The sequence below is a fragment of the Tiliqua scincoides genome, chromosome 8, assembly GCF_035046505.1.
Source record: "Tiliqua scincoides isolate rTilSci1 chromosome 8, rTilSci1.hap2, whole genome shotgun sequence".
Lineage (NCBI taxonomy): Eukaryota > Metazoa > Chordata > Lepidosauria > Squamata > Scincidae > Tiliqua > Tiliqua scincoides.
This window is the reverse complement of record NC_089828.1, coordinates 6827394-6843050: the sequence shown is the minus strand read 5'-3', so window position 1 is coordinate 6843050 and position 15657 is coordinate 6827394. Positions and strand designations below refer to the sequence as shown.

Genomic DNA, 15657 nt, shown 5'->3' with positions numbered 1-15657 from the left:
TTCCATGTTTGGAAACAGTATGCTCCTGACTAACAGATGCCAGAAACAAATGCCCTTCTGTTGCATCTGGCTGCTGTCAGTGAAAAGAACCCCGACTTGTGCAGACCCATGACCTCATCCAGAATGAAATGTGTGTATCCATGCAAAGCATTTAACTACTGTAGTTTGATCCATGGTTTCAGTTCCATGATCTGTTTTTGAATGCCCAGCTTCATCCACAAACATGCAAAGTGGTGCTGAATGAGGTTCCCAAGTACCAAGGAATCCTAGAAACCTGGGAGGAGGGTCAGAGGTCAAGGCTTCAAGCTTGCTCATAAAGCACTTGTGGGTACCAAACCATAGGTGCGGCAATCCTTTTGGGAACTCCCAAGGACCTCTCACTATGCAGACAGGAAAGGAACACAGCAAAAATGAAGAAAATGGGCTGCAGGAGTGTACACACAAGATTGTGCAATTCCAGACTAATTACTGCTTGCCTGGGATTGCAAAAACTGAGACTGGCTCCTGTTGACAGCTGTATTTGGTTTGGTAGCTTACAAGTTGTATAGGCCTTGCTTCTCAGCCACTTGGAGGAGATCCAAGTCCTCATATTTTTAGGAACGATTCTTTTTCCTTGTTCTCCTGGGAAACCCTTTTACACAAAAGGAGAATGTAGGGCAACCGAGGGAACTGAAGAGCAAGTTCCCAGATCCATGAAGCCCGTCCACATCAAACACGTTTCTCCTGGCCAAATAAGCATTGTTCTTGCTTCCCTTATGACGAGGTAGAGTCACGAGTTCTGTCCCTTGCCTCCTCCTCTTCTCAGTGCCCAGCACAGCACCTCAGCTGTCTCTGTCAAGTACAACCCCAACTGACATCAAGGTGACTTGGCTGCCTCTCCCTCCAGAACTGAGCAATGGGAGGGTCACCATATACAAGATCGACTATGCCCCTCTCAAAGAAGGTGAGGAAGAGACGGTTCCGTGGCAGAAATGCATGATGGAGTGCCGTTATTTGTTAAACAACGTCCTGTGTAGGCTGCACTAGGGGAGCATGAGTTTGCTTGTTCCTAGAAGTTCAACAGCAGGTTTGGGTGATATCTGGCCCATCAGATGGTTGAGACAGGGATAGGCCGGTCCTCCCAGTATGCCACCCCCCACCTATTGTGTCCCCAGTGATTCATGTGGGAGCTGCTCATCTGAACGGGGCCTGTGTATAATCCTGTGAACATGAAGATAAGAAGAGCCCCACTGGATCAGGCCAAAGGCCCATCTAGTCCAGCTTCTGGTCTCTCGCAGTGGCTCACCATATGGGTCAGGGAGCATACCAGGCAACAAGAGACCTGCATCCTGGTGCCCTCCCTTGCACTTGGCATTCTGAGGTAGCCTGTGCTCCCATGCCATAATTGTATGGTTAACTCCTAGACTTTATTGAGGAATTTGTGCTTGAGGAAACATCAGAAGAATTTTGAGGGGGCTTTAAATGAGTTTTGATAAGATGCCTGACCTTTCTGAGCGATGTTAGTACTACTTTGTACTTAGACACACTTCTGTCCATCGATCTGAGAAAACTGGGTAAATTACTGGAACGCTAAACATTTGTCAACAGGTGTCGGGGTGTGTTTTTCTAACAGATCAAATTTCCTCCACTGAAGTTGGCGCAAATGAGACACAACTCACCCTTTATGCCCTGCACCCTAATAAGGTCTACAAAGTCCGCATTGCTGCCAGCACCAGCATGGGCTACGGAGCCCCTTCGGAATGGACGCAGCATCGCACCCCAGACAGAGACAACCAGACTCACGGTAGGCTCACTTCTTTGAGGTTGGCATCATTCGGCACTAAGACCTTGTGGGGCTTGGATGATTCCTAGTCTGTAAGTCCAGGAGCAGTTAGGTGGCAGAAGCCAAGCCTGTGGCAAGGAATAAAGTTTGAGCGAAAAGTGGCAGTGATGAAATGCCAAGTGGCCACCAGGGAGTGGGATGGGAACAAGGACAGAAGATGCAGCTAAAGTAGTGATAAATTGGAGAAGAATTATTATCCTGCAAAACAGTTTGCAAAGCAGTTTTTGTAGAAAAAGAACTGAAAAACTTAACTCTTTGTCCCAAAGAGATTCGCACTCTTACAAAAGGGAGACCAGACCAGCATAAAGCCATGAGAAAAGATGCCACCCAGGATGAACACAGACAATAGGAAAAAAGGTACTGGAGGACAACACCCACCATTTCCCTGGTATGACTCTCTTTTCTTTATTTTTTCCCTTAGTTCCGTTTGCCCCAACGGAGTTAAAAGTCCGAGCGAAGATGGAATCCCTCCTGGTGAGTTGGCAACCTCCAGCCAACCACGCCCAGATTTCAGGCTACAAACTCTACTACCGAGAAGTGGCCGTGGAGGACACAAGCGAGGAGAACCCCTCTGAAGGCACCGGAGATGGTCTCTGGGATGTTGGGCCGATACGGCTGAAGAAGAAAGTCAAGCAGCACGAACTGACTCAACTGGGTGAGTTGTCAGGCTGCTGTCGACTGCACAGCAGGCCATGGAGGTTGAGCGGGGTAGTGCCAGACCCTTCAAGGAGGTGGTTAACAAGGCTGTGTTTACACTGTACTGTGACTCAACCCCAAGCTGACAGTCCCAGTCATGGTCCTGCAGGCCATGCAGGGTTGCTGGTCAGCTGAATTGAGGCACAGGTGCTGAGTAGTGGAGGAATTGCCCAGCAGGCAGCCAGGAGCTGGCACATGGAGCTGTTCTGACAGCAGCTTTCCGTGGTCCGCCTGGCTGCCCTATCCTTCCTCATGCACCTCCTGGTCCTGATTGCCCTCCTCTGCAGGGCTCTGGAGTGGAATGCTTTGTGCTGCAATGTGGGCTTTGTACTGTTGGTTCTGAAGTTCAGGTTGGTCTCCCTGCCAACTCCATTACAGAGGTCCTGTTAGTAGCCATTGACAGGCCACAGTCAGGCGGAGACGGTGAGAACTTTGGGGCACGCTGGTTTTCCCAGTTCTACAGGCTTCTTGGGTGGGGTTTGTAATCTCAGGGTGCCCAGTCTAGTCTTACCCTGGCTTTAGGTCATGCTGTGGCCTATAGTGGGGTCCTCTTCTGATGAGGAGACCTCAGCTGGCTTTAGCTTTTGGAGCTGGCAGGAATCAGTGGTTGGAAGGGAAGCAGTTTTTGCCCGTGTGAGCTTCTGTTGCATAATCTGTGCTACTTCTCAGGGCCGGCTTGTTTCCTGGTTTTCTAAGGGTATGGAATTGTTTAGACGCTGTCCAAAGGAACGGGCGAAGGGGCCAGTTTCTGAAGGTTCCAGAAGAGCAGGTCATGGAGACAGGAGAATGAACAGTGGGGCTGTGGGAAGAGACTAGGACCTCCACTGGGCACTTTCTTTCTTCTCTGGAACACCGGCCCCTCCTGCTTGCATTATGCAACGTAGCACAATGGGGTTCCCATTCCACTTCTTTTGAAATGGATAAGTTAGAAGTTCTTTCAGAACCAGGAGGAAAGTGAGTTGGTGTTGCTTAGCAACCAGAGCGCATTGCTTCCTCGCACCATGGATCCCGCACCTGGATTAGCCGTGAGGCCTACCTGCGCTTGTGTTTGGAGCACCTGATGTGGGGAAAGCTTTTGGCTCTGGATCTCTCTTGCCAGGTCAATGCTGAGACCTGGGCCTGCCCTGTTTCCCCCTCCTGTTCCTGGTCTCCCTTCGTCAGGGTGCTGCCAAAATGGGTTTGGAGCAAACCAGGCTCCTCTCTGTGAGATTCTTTTGGGTCAGAAAAAAAGTTGCCAAAAATGGCTGTTTTCTCTTCCAGAGGCAAATGTGTGTTGTGGAGCAGAAGAATCTTTTGATCCTTAGAGCCTCCATGTACTTCTCCTTGGGGGAGGGCAGCAGCAGTAGCCTGCCTCCCCCCAACACAGCCACAGCAAGAGGCGATGACATTAGCATAACAAAAAGGCACTTTTGTGCTGGTGCATTGTGGCCGCAAATGGAGCTGGCCATTCCTTTGCAGCAGGCAATGAATGGCGCATCCCTAATTAGCAGAGCTTCATCAATTGAAGTGCTGCAGACCAGGGCTGGTGGGGGGGGGCGTCCAGGGGGAAGAGGAGGCCATTTGGGAACAAGGAGCCGGGTGTTGGAAGAGAGAATTGCCCCATGTTTCCTCTATTTGTAAACTTTGAGCTGTTTAAGCAGCGCCCTTCTATAAGGAGATCTGGAAAAGAAGGTCTCCCAAGCAGGCTGGAAAAAGGAGGGGGAGGCAAACTTTGGAAATGGCCTGTTTTGGCTGTCCTCGCAGAACTTGGCGCAGGCTGCACTGCAGCCCAAAGGGCAGCTGAGGCTGGCAGGGCAGGATTCATGCTACCTCCACTCCGCTCTGGTTGCCACGCAGTTCGCATTGGGCTGCCCTCCATGCCGCAACAAGGCCAGGCAATTACTTAATTGATGATGATGTTGTTTTTTAAAGATTGCCCTATTTATGTGTTGGCAACATATAATCAAAACACTTAAACGCCTCCTGCGCTTGAGAGGTAGGGTCAGCAGGAGCGTGGAGTAGGGCTTTTCGGTAAAGGGGCCGAGTAGCTGGGGAAGAGATTGGCCAGGAGGGAGAGACTCTGCTGGGGCTTGATTTTAGGTAGGGAGGGGCATTTGCAATGGCTGCTTTTCACTGGTCATTGAACTCTGGCTCTGGGATTTTAATTCTTATTGATTTATGAGACCTTTAAGAAAAAGGAGAATTATGAGTTATAAAAATAAATAATAAATAATTATGGAATCTGCTACTGCTAGTATTTTGAAATTTATTTAGAGTTTATTCAAGTTTTATGCACCGTCCCATGCAATATAATCAACGAACCCCCTAACATTTAACCCATTTAACCCTACTGCCAACCCTAGCCCAGAATTGTGTCCTTGTTTATGTTTAAAATAATAACAGTAAAGAATAAAAAAACTGTGGGTGAGAGGGAACAATGGGGGAATGGAATATCATCTGAGCAAGTGCTACCCATATTGTGCAGGATTATTGGTCTAGTACAGTGTAGGTCACCTGTGGGTCACGAGCCAATTTTTGATGGGTCACAAAAAGTTTTTGAAACATTAAAAAAAAAAAAAAAAAAAGCTCCCTTGCCCAGTTTGCAGAAGAAAATCATTAGCTGTAATGCTAACCAGTGGTGTGAGAAAACCTTAATACCCCCCAATTAAAATGTCACATTTTCTGATTTTCTTTACTAATTGGCATGCTGTAGATCACGTGCGAACCCAGTTTCAGCCTTTTTTTTCTGGTCTGGAAATTGCTTACTGGACTTCTTGTTCTCCAGTTCAGCCTTCTGGGTACCCTGCAATGACTGTGAAGGTTTGGGGGAACAGTCCTTAGGGAGTTTCTAGGGACTCCATTTTTAGGGAGAGTCTAGCAAATGTCTACACACACTTAATATGCATAAGGTCTCTAACAGTCTCAGGAGCATAGGACCCTGATTATTACTAATTAATAAATATATTAATTATTATTAATAACAAAAACTTTCTAAATCTCTTTTTTTTTCTACTGGGTCACAATAGATTGTTGTTTAAAAAAGTGGTTCCCAGTGGTAAAAAGTTTGGGAAGCACTGGTCTAGTCTCAAGGCTCGGAACAGACATCAGTTGCAACCATGCTGTGTGATGGACGTGAGGTTGGGGCTGAGTTAGTCATAAAGTAGGAGTTCTGGGACTCAACTCCTGCTGACTTTTCTTTATTCAAAAAGCAACTGCAGAAGGAGTAATTTGAGTTGACCCGTAGAGAAGAGTTGTTTTTTTTAATAAACCCGTTGCCTTCTGCTGTGTCTCCAGCTGTTACCCTGCACATACCTGATCTCGTCTGATCTCGGAAGCTAAGCAGGGTCAGGCCTGGTTAGTACTTGGATGGGAGACCGCCTGGGAATACCGGGTGCTGTAGGCTTATACCATAGTCTTTCGAGACTGAAGGTTGCCAACCAACCAACTTAAAGAGCTGCTGAACCTGTTCTTAAGCCATTCAAGAGAAAACTTTAGGGTATAATTTTTGTGACCATATGTGTTTCCCTCCATGGCAAACGGTAGCTTTAGGGGGTGGGTGGCGCAGTTTGGATCAAGACCATGACACGGGGGAAGGGGTAACCTCCTTTTCCCTGAACCACAGCACTGTTCCAAATTGTTCCTCTCAGCTGCTTTTTTAACAAGAAAAAAAGATGTTGGGAATTTCATTCATGGACCTCCTGCATCATGTCCAGTTTGTCTCTCAACTGGTTTTGATGAAAGGTTAGATATCTCTGGGTTGGGGGGGGGGGAGCTTTTTGTCTACAACTGTCACCTGTGGTGGGGATGTGAAATCTTCATGGAGAGCTGTAAATTCTGGGTGCTGGGGAGAACTGTTGCCCTTGTGCTGTGCTTGAATCCTCTGGTTGGCCACTGTTGAAAAGAGAACCCTGGATTAGATGGAAGCTTTGGTCTGATCCAGTAGGGCACTCTTGCGTTCGGATCTCCATGGAGAAAGCCCAGGGCACAATGAATCAGAATGCGACTCATGAGAAAAGAGTCCACACTCTTGTCTGTTGAGGTCTTTGCCAGCCCACATCTCTCTTGAACCCTTTTCTTCCCATCCTGCCCTGGCTTCTGTATTCATTTATTTCTCTGCTTGCTTCATTCAGTTCCTGGAAGACTCTACGAGGTGAAGTTGGTAGCATTCAATAAACATGAGGACGGCTACGCTGCAGTATGGAAGGGCAAGACCGAGAGAGCACCTGCAACCGCAGTTGGTAGGTGCCCAGATACATTTGCACTAGTGCCTGTTCATAGATAGTTTTCACAATGAAGTCAGATAAGTGAGGCGATGTCCTTTCCATACATGTAGTACTCACAAGTGCAGAAATTTGTATTGGAATGAGCATTCGGTCTCCTGAAGGTCTCCACTTTTAAAACATTTTGGATTGATGGTCTTAGGCTAGCACTAGAGAAGCCTGCAAGGAGAAGCCAGTACTGCTGAAAACTCAGAAGCTCCAAGGAGCATTTCCAGTGGTCAGTGGCACAGCTGAGACATCTGGAAGCTGGGGGCATGAAAAATTTTAACATCCTTGTGACTAAGGCTGAAGTCATATCCACCCTTTCCTGGAAATAAATCTCACTAAACACAATGGGACTTACTTCTGAGTAGACATGCATAGGATTGAGCTGTAAATCAAATTTAATGAATTAAGTAAGTAAATTAAAAGATCACAGTAGTTTAAAAATTTATTTAAAATAAAGAAGTAAATAACGTACAGGTCCTACCTCCATAGGCGTGATCCGTAGTTTTAACTAACCACAGGTTCTGAATCAGCAATGAAGGCGGGACCTGAGCACCTGGATGTAACCACAGGTGGTTTTTGGTCGCGTTTGGGAGCCTTTCTGAGGCCCATGGAGGCTGTGTTCGGTTGCCATGGGCCTCAGAATGACTTGGGGCACGACCAGAATAAAGTTCTGTCGCGTCTGGAGCTCCTATTGAACTTCAGCTTGCAGATTTAATTAACTGTGGCTTTCGGTATCTGCAGCGGTCTGGGAACAGATCCCCTGAGGTCCAGCTGACGCTAAGGGTTGACTTTAGTGTAAAGTAATTGTAAATAAAATAGTGTAAAATAATTGAACTCATACTGAGCTTTTCTTATGTAATTCTTAGAGCACAATCCTGAAGATGTGCAAGTCCCTTGTGCTGGCCCAGGAGTGTTGCAAACGTGCCATAAAGCGCATTCACACCTCCTTAAAACAGGTTGGACTGGTACAAGGACATGCGCCAGCCTCCCTGCTCTGGATCTGGTCCTGGGCGGTGGCGTAGCTGGAGGGGGGGCGGAGCAGCTTGCCTGGCAGGGAGGTGGGCGAGCGGCAGCTCCCTTCAGAGCCCTCCCGGCGGCGGGGGGGGAGGAACGGAGCCATACGGCTCTGTTTTGTCGTACCCCCCACCGGGAATGGCTCTGAAGGGAGGGGCCGCTCGCCCACCTCCCTGCCAGGCAAGCTGCTCCGCCCCCCCTCCAGCTACGCCAATGATCCTGGGCATGCTAAGTTGCGCTGGCTGAAGGAGGCCAGTGCAGAGAGGGTGGCAGGAGGGAGTTTCTGAGGTGAGAAGGATGCACTTCTGGGCTGGGTGGGCAGACTGGAAGGTGAATCAGACCTGGAAGGGGGGGGGTGGGTTCGGCTATGGAAGCGCAGGCCAATTTCTAACACCCTCCATTGCTTCTTGCCCCTTTCCCAAGTCTCCCAGAACAGTCTAAGAAAGGAGAAGAGCACCCCCACCCCACTTCACTGTGCCATTACAGTGGGGGAAAATGAGGACAGGAATTGGCATTTCAGCAATATTTCACGAGGGCAAAATGCAAGGGGAATTGTGGGTAAAAATGAGCTGGGAGCACCCCCAATGCCCTTCCTTGCTATTGATACTGCATACTTTGGGCACATCCCTATACCTGTCAGTATAATGAATTAATTGTGTGTGTGTGTGTGTGTGTGTGTGTGTGTGTGTGTGTGTGTGTGTGTGTGAGAGAGAGAGAGAGAGAGAGAGAGAGAGAGGGAGAGAGAGAGAGAGAGAGAGAGAGAGAGAGAGACCACTTGTCAGCTACAGTTTCCCAGGTTATACTTGGAAGTTTCCTTAATACAAAACTATATGGGGCCATTTGCTCACATTAACTTCAGGTCTTGAGCTCTGGGTTTTGAGTTCCAAGACTTGGGGGAGCTGATGGTGAGTCCAGGTGGGTCAGCAGCAGGTACACCCTCCAAAACAGTTGGAGGTTGAGTTCCAGAGCAGCAGTCATCGATCAGAGGCAGGTGCCTGGTCAAAACCAGGCAGAGAGTCAGGATCGAAGGCTGGAGTTGCAGGAAGGAAGTAGGAATGCAGGCAGAGTCATCACGCAGGAGTCAAACCACTTAGACACGGCACAAGCTCTTGAAACAAGGACTTTGCAGGTTCTGCTGGGCTACAATTGGCCCTGAGTGGTCCACTGGTTGAGTACTTGAGCGTGTTGGCACTGCAGCCCAGAGGGCACCCTAGAAGCATGTGCCAAGTGCGCCAGGCTTGCAGTGTTTGAAGAGCACTGGTGGTACCCCAGTCAAGGTGCTGGAGCTCAACTGCCAAGCATTCTGGTACAGCACAAACACACACAGTGCCTCACAGGGGGTCATGTTGATCTCTGACTATTGCTGCTCTTCCTTGCATGCCTTTGCTGTTGTCAGTAGCCCTACCAGCCTAATTTGGGTTTTCCCTTTCTTCATTATCCTCACAGACCCCCCAGCGCAGAAGGGCCCACCCCTGCCCCCAGCCCACGTCTGCGCTGAATCCAACAGTTCAACGTCCATCTGGCTGAAGTGGAAGAAGCCGGACTTCACCACAGTAAAGATTGTCAATTACACGGTGCGCTTCAGCCCCTGGGGCCTGAAGAACGCCTCGCTTGTGACTTACTACACCAGGTAAGGCCGAGAACCACAGTGGCTGCCCACAGTTGGGAAATAAAACCAAGCTTGGGCAGGGCTAGAAACTTTCCTTCTGAGAGAGACAGTTTTTCATCTCTTACTGTAACAACACAGATTGTGGCCACTGGCTGCCCAGCAGGCCCAGTAGGAAATGAAATGAGCAGGTGAGAAAGGCCGGAGGGCTCCCCTGCACCTGATCATACAATCAGATGATAAAATGGGAGGAAGTGGTGGTTTTCAGAGGCCAAGAAGCACTGTTCTGATGGTGGCCTGTAACTTAATAACAACAACAACAACTAGGTATTTATATACCGCCTTTCTGGTCATTGGATTACTCCTCTGACTTTATTCAAGGCGGTTTACATAGGCAGACGTTCCTAAATCCCTCAAGGGGATTTTTACAATCATAGAGGTTTTCTCTTTCAAGAACCAACAACATTTCAGAATGGATCTTCCTGGTTTGGTCTCACTTCTGGCCTCCGGTTCTCCCAAGCAGGCTGACAAGCAGCTCCATCTCTCACATGGAGGGCAGCCAAGACGCTTCTTGCTCACACCAAAAGCAGGTGGAATCACTCAGCTGGGCTTGTCAGCTGCTTCAAGGTCTCGCCATTCTCAGCCGTTCAGGCAGCTGCCAGTGTCCTTGAACTGGCAACCTTCTGATATCTTCGGGCTAACGGAGGCTCTACCCTCTAGACCAGACCTCCTGCCCACTTCCCCAGATTGTCCCCTCTAGCCCTGAAAAAAACACAGAAGCATCCTTTCTCAATACATGCAGCACCTGATGGGGGTGGGATGTTTTTGGCTTAGCTCTAGTTCAGACTGCTTCACTTACACAAGTCCTGTGACTCTTTACAACAACCCTGTAAGACTGGCCATTGTTATCACCCACATTGCAGATGTGTTGACTGAGGAAGCTAGGGCTTGCTTAGAATCACATGTAAGTTTGTGGCAAGAGATGAAATTTGCCACCCTCTTAGCTGACACATGACACTTGCTCTCCATTGAGTGCTTGTCAACACTGTTGCAGTCATCTTATTAACCAGTTTTAAGCAGCGGCAAAATACTGAGCTCCAGTGCTCAGGAGCTAACCTTTGTGGTCCATGCAGAGTAATATACCACTGAGGCAATCCATAGATAGATTGTGTTGGATATACCCACTGGCCCATCAGACCCTACCCCCAGTATGGTCCAGAAGTAGCCCTACTTTTGCTTGTATAAACAGTGTTTCTCAATCAGTGATACTTGAGGTCGTATCCTGGAACGTGCTGGAATCCTGAGCATGTATGCACTGCTGAAACAGAGACGCCTGCGTTGGCTCGGTCATGTCATGAGAATGGATGATGGCTGGATCCCCAAAGGATCTCCTCTATGGAGAACTCATGCAAGGAAAGCGCCCTACAGGTAGACCACAGCTGCGATACAAGGACATCTGCAAGAGGGATCTGAAGGCCTTAGGAGTGGACCTCAACAGGTGGGAAACCCTGGCCTCTGAGCGGCCCGCTTGGAGGCAGGCTGTGCAGCATGGCCTTTCCCAGTTTGAAGAGACACTTTGCCAACAGACTGAGGCAAAGAGGCAAAGGAGGAAGGCCCATAGCCAGGGAGACAGACCAGGGACAGACTGCACTTGCTCCCAGTGTGGAAGGGATTGTCACTCCCGAATTGGCCTTTTCAGCCACACAAGATGCTGTTCCAGAACCACCATTCAGAGCGCGATACCATAGTCTTTCAAGACTGAAGGTTGCGAACTATACTATGCCAACTATCTGGTGGTACGCATGGGACCCCTAGAGTGAGACCAGCAATGCAATGTGACAAGCAGCAGTTGGAGGCTTGGCGGGCAGACCTCCAGCGTGCACTTTTTACATACCCAGGAAAAACTCTCCTGTCTGCCCTGAGCCTCTTACTGGTGTTTGTCACCTTGTGTCTGGTACAGCAGGGGACAAACGTTGAGGAATGCTGTTCTAGACATCTGAGGCAGCATCTGTCTCATCCCAGGCAGACAATGGCCATAGAGAGTGACTTAAAGCAGTGTTCATTTGTGGGTCCTTTTGTGGGTTCCACCCCCAGTGCCTGATTAGTTTCTCCGTCTCTGACAAGCCAGGCTCGTTGCAAGAGCAGAGAAACGCTTCGTGGTGGTTGGTTTATGGATCTCTCCTTTCTCGCTTGCTGATCGTTTGAGGCTTTGTGCGCAGTGAGTCTGGGCCCGCTGGCCACGACAGGGACAGACTCTGCCCTAATACTTCCTCCCATGTGGGTGCTCTTTTCCTTGGCAGCCCTGATGAAGACATCCTCATAAGCGGGCTGAAGCCCTTCACCAGATACGAATTTGCAGTGCAGTCCAACGGTGTCGGTGTCGATGGGCCGTTTGGGAATGCGCTGGAGTGGTTCACCCTTCCAGACAGTGAGTTCAGCAGTGTGGGGTGGGATGCCTTCCTCTGGGTAATGGGGAGATGGATCAGGGGGAGCTCATGTTGCATCTCTTGTATCAGCTGTGTAGCTGCTCCTTGCAACTGCAGCATTGTCTCTTACGCACAGGAGTTTCCGCCTGGCCTCTTTTTAAAGCAACATACTTCCATGTGCCCACGTGGCTTTGAAGAGAAGTCTGAGAATGTGTGGGCAGCGCCTGGCCAAGTCTCTGAAGCCAAGCTGTGATTCTGCAAGCGTCAAATCCTGCCTCTGAATCGGTGGGCAGAATCCACCCTTGGTCTCCAGATACACATGGCATGGTGGTGGGAGTAGCATGAGCTCGAGGCACTCGTTCTGTTCTCTTAGCAATGGTGTGTTAAGTGTCCTCCTGCTGGAGTGCTCTGTTATGCTTCTGCAGGGCCGTCAACTCCTCCCTCAGACTTGCGGCTGCACCCGATCAACCCCTACGCGGTCCAGGTGCACTGGTGCCCCCCTTCTGAGCCAAATGGAATCATTGTGGAGTACCTGATCTTGTACAATGCAAACAGCACACAGCCGGACGAGATGTGGACTCTGCTGACCAAAGAGGGTGAATGTCTGCAAATGCACTGAGGGAGGGAGGGAGGGAGGGAGGGAGGGAAGGTGTGAGCAAAGGATTCCAGCTTCCATTGTTACCCACCCCTGAAAGCCATTCATCAAGTATTCAGTTATGGCCAGGCTGAGCCCCTGAAGGGTTTGGAGGAACTGAGTCTGGGGCTAATCAGCTGTCAGAGTAGCAGACGCACAGGTAGGGAGTTGGAGAGTGAGAGTGCTTAGAGACAGATCCTCTAGACTTTGGGGCCTGTCTCCAGGAGCAGGCAACTTCTTCCAGCAAATGCTTGGTGTTACCCAAGTTCTTATACACTCTCTGGGCCAGACATCCCCCCCTAAAGCGTTTTCCGAGGAGGGGCTGTCCTGTGGCGTAGATGAGCTTGGCACTAGTCACTCGGATGGGTTCTGAGCTGTCTGTGACAGACCAGGAGAGAGATCTTGGGGTGGTGGTGGACAGGACGATGAAAGTGTCGACCCAATGTGCGGCGGCAGTGAAGAAGGCCAATTCTATGCTTGGGATCATTAGAAATGGTATTGAGAACAAAACAGCAAATATTATAATGCTGTTGTACAAATCGATGGTAGGGTTATACCTGGAGTATTGCATCCAGTTCTGGTCGCCACATCTCAAAAAGGATATAGTGGAAATGGAAAAGGTGCAAAAGAGAGCGACTAAAATGCTTACTGGGTTGGGGCACCTACCTTATGAGGAAAGGCTACAGCGTTTGGGCCTCTTCAGCCTAGAAAAGAGACGCCTGAGGGGAGACATACAAAATTATGCATGGGAAGGATAAAGTGGATAGAGAGATGCTCTTAACACTCTCACATAACACCAGAACCAGGGGACATCCACTAAAATTGAGTGTTGGGAGGGTTAGGACAGACAAAAGAAAATATTTCTTTACTCAGCGTGTGTTCAGTCTGTGAAACTCCTTGCCACAGGATGTGGTGACGGCATCTGGCCTGGATGCCTTTAAAAGGGGATTGGACAAGTTTCTGGAGGAAAAATCCATTACGGGTTACAAGCCATGAAGTGCATGTGCAACCTCCTGATTTTAGAAATGGGCTATGTCAGATGCAAGGGAGGGCACCAGGATGCAGGTCTCTTGTTACCTGGTGTGCTCCCTGGGGCATTTGGTGGGCCGCTGTGAGATACAGGAAGCTGGACTAGATGGGCCTATGGCCTGATCCAGTGGGGCTGTTCTTATGTTCTTATGTTCACTGCTCTTGCCTGGTACATTGCCTGCGGTGCTGAGCCAGCCCTGTGATGCATTCTGGCCTTGAGGGTGTGGATGCTGGCCCTTTAGCAGTGCCTGGCTTCAGGGGTTGCAGTCTCGAAGGGTCTGGGGATTGCTGGCTTGGAGGGGTTGTGCTTGCTGGTCTCATGCTTCGTGTCAGAGCCCTGATCTAGCACTTCTGTGGTCTGTGCTGTGGGCTGCCTTTACCCAGCTGAACCCCCTTGCTCTGTGTCAGCGTCTAGGATCTTTCTGGCAGTCCAGGTCATGACGCCACAGCAGTAGAACGTCAACAGTATTAATAGCTACAGCCTGGAGTGACCATGCTCTGAAAACCAGGGCTTAATATAAAAAACAGACCAGTTGAGTGCCCAGAGAGAGCTTCTTGTCTGCATGTGGAGGGTGCGAGTGGCATCTCCAGGAAGGGCTGGGAAAGATCCCTGGTCTGGAACTGTGGAAAACTGCTGCCCTTGCAAGTAGACAGCCCTGACCTGTAAAGACTGAGTCAGGGTAAGGTGACTTCCCTTATTCTTCTGCTCAGGGAATACTTTCAGCACTGAAGTGCATGGACTGGAGAGCAACACCAGGTACTTCTTCAAGATGGGTGCAAAGACAGTTGTTGGGTCAGGGCCGTACTCGGATGTCAAGGATGTGCAGACCCTACGGGAGACGTCCTCAGGTACTGAGCTTCTGCTTATTGAAGAAAGCTTGCTGAGCCAGTCCCAGAAACCAGCTGCTCGGACTCCAAATGCCTCCAAAGGGGCATTGCTCTCTTCAGAGACTTTAAGATCTCTTGCAGCTCAGATTTAAATCTTCCACAGTGTAAACCTGTATTTCCCAGTGTAGTTTTTTCTGCTGCAAACCTGTGTTTGCCAGGGGCAGTTCATCTTGGCCCTTGTGTTTCTTTCATGCTGGAGAGAACAGGGTGGGAGGCTGCCCGCTTCCCTTTCCCAGAGGGCCACGGCTGCTCCAACTAACATGGTTAAGGGAAAGTGGGGAGAAGGTGTGTGGGCTGGTTGGGGTGGGCTGAATTTGGACTGGCTTATTTCTGTGCCAACTTGACTTTTGGGAGGGTCAGTCAAACTAACTTCAAGTACATTGTAGCAGAGGGGGGACCATCCTTTCTGGAGACAGCAAGTGTCTTGCAGTGCAAGGAATGGTGCATCTCAGAACACACTTGGCTGGCTCTATCCCATTCTTTTTGTTTCCTGCTTTTGCCAGAAATGTTGATTCTTTCCTTGTTTGTTGTCTACCAGATATGTTGGATGTTCACTCTGTCACAGGGATCATTGTGGGAGTCTGCCTGGGTCTGCTCTGTGTTCTCTTTTGCATGTGTGCCAGCTTCCGCAACAGCAAATCAAGGTAAGCCTCCTGTTGGCTTGATCTGTAGCACAGTGGACCAAATGGGAAAAAAAAAAAACAGTCCTGTCAGTCTGTCCAACCTTGTCCTTCCTCCAAGGAGTTTGGGCTAGGTTGACACATACAACAGATGAAAGTGGTCAAAAGTGGTAGAATGGACAGTACTGTTTCAGACTTGTAGTGGGAGAAACACATTTTTGAATGCTCCCCTATAATAAAAAAAAATGAAAGAAAATCATCTTCTTGCAAATAGAAAGCTAGCAGAGTGTACAAAATGTTGCCCTTCCTTTCTGATGTGTTAATTTTCTCCTTGCAGGGATGAAAAAAGAAAGTGAATATGTAAAAAAAAAAAAAAAGACTTTCCCCCACTTGCAGTCTAAAGTGGTACGGTCCACTTTATTGCATGAGGGCTTTACCACCTCATTCTGATGCATGAGCAGACTTGGCAGGGAAGCCCATACTTGGTCAGTATCAGGGCCTAGTACGAGGCCCACCAGCACCTGAGAGCCAAGGAAAAAGCCATAACTGAATGGCCAGCACTAAATGGGGGACAAGTTAGGCAAAGTGTCCTCTTTTGTTTCTTAATTAAAAAAAAAAAATGCAAATCCTGTCATGCTTTCCTCCTATTTTTTAAGTAACACAACGCACTGATTC

General features: G+C 49.1%; 1 protein-coding gene and 1 pseudogene across 1 annotated transcript in view; both read left to right on the top strand.

Annotated features, from left to right (window-relative positions):
• Positions 1-15657, top strand: part of IGDCC4 (immunoglobulin superfamily DCC subclass member 4) — a 48680-nt gene that overhangs the window by 24266 nt on the left and 8757 nt on the right. Inside the window, exons 9-17 of the mRNA XM_066635371.1 lie at positions 806-943; positions 1613-1783; positions 2244-2477; positions 6628-6735; positions 9226-9409; positions 11686-11813; positions 12237-12407; positions 14186-14323; positions 14901-15006. Of these exons, the coding sequence (XP_066491468.1) occupies positions 806-943; positions 1613-1783; positions 2244-2477; positions 6628-6735; positions 9226-9409; positions 11686-11813; positions 12237-12407; positions 14186-14323; positions 14901-15006 (1378 nt within the window). The remainder of the gene's footprint in view (positions 1-805; positions 944-1612; positions 1784-2243; positions 2478-6627; positions 6736-9225; positions 9410-11685; positions 11814-12236; positions 12408-14185; positions 14324-14900; positions 15007-15657) is intronic.
• Positions 5784-5900, top strand: LOC136659735 (5S ribosomal RNA; annotated as a pseudogene).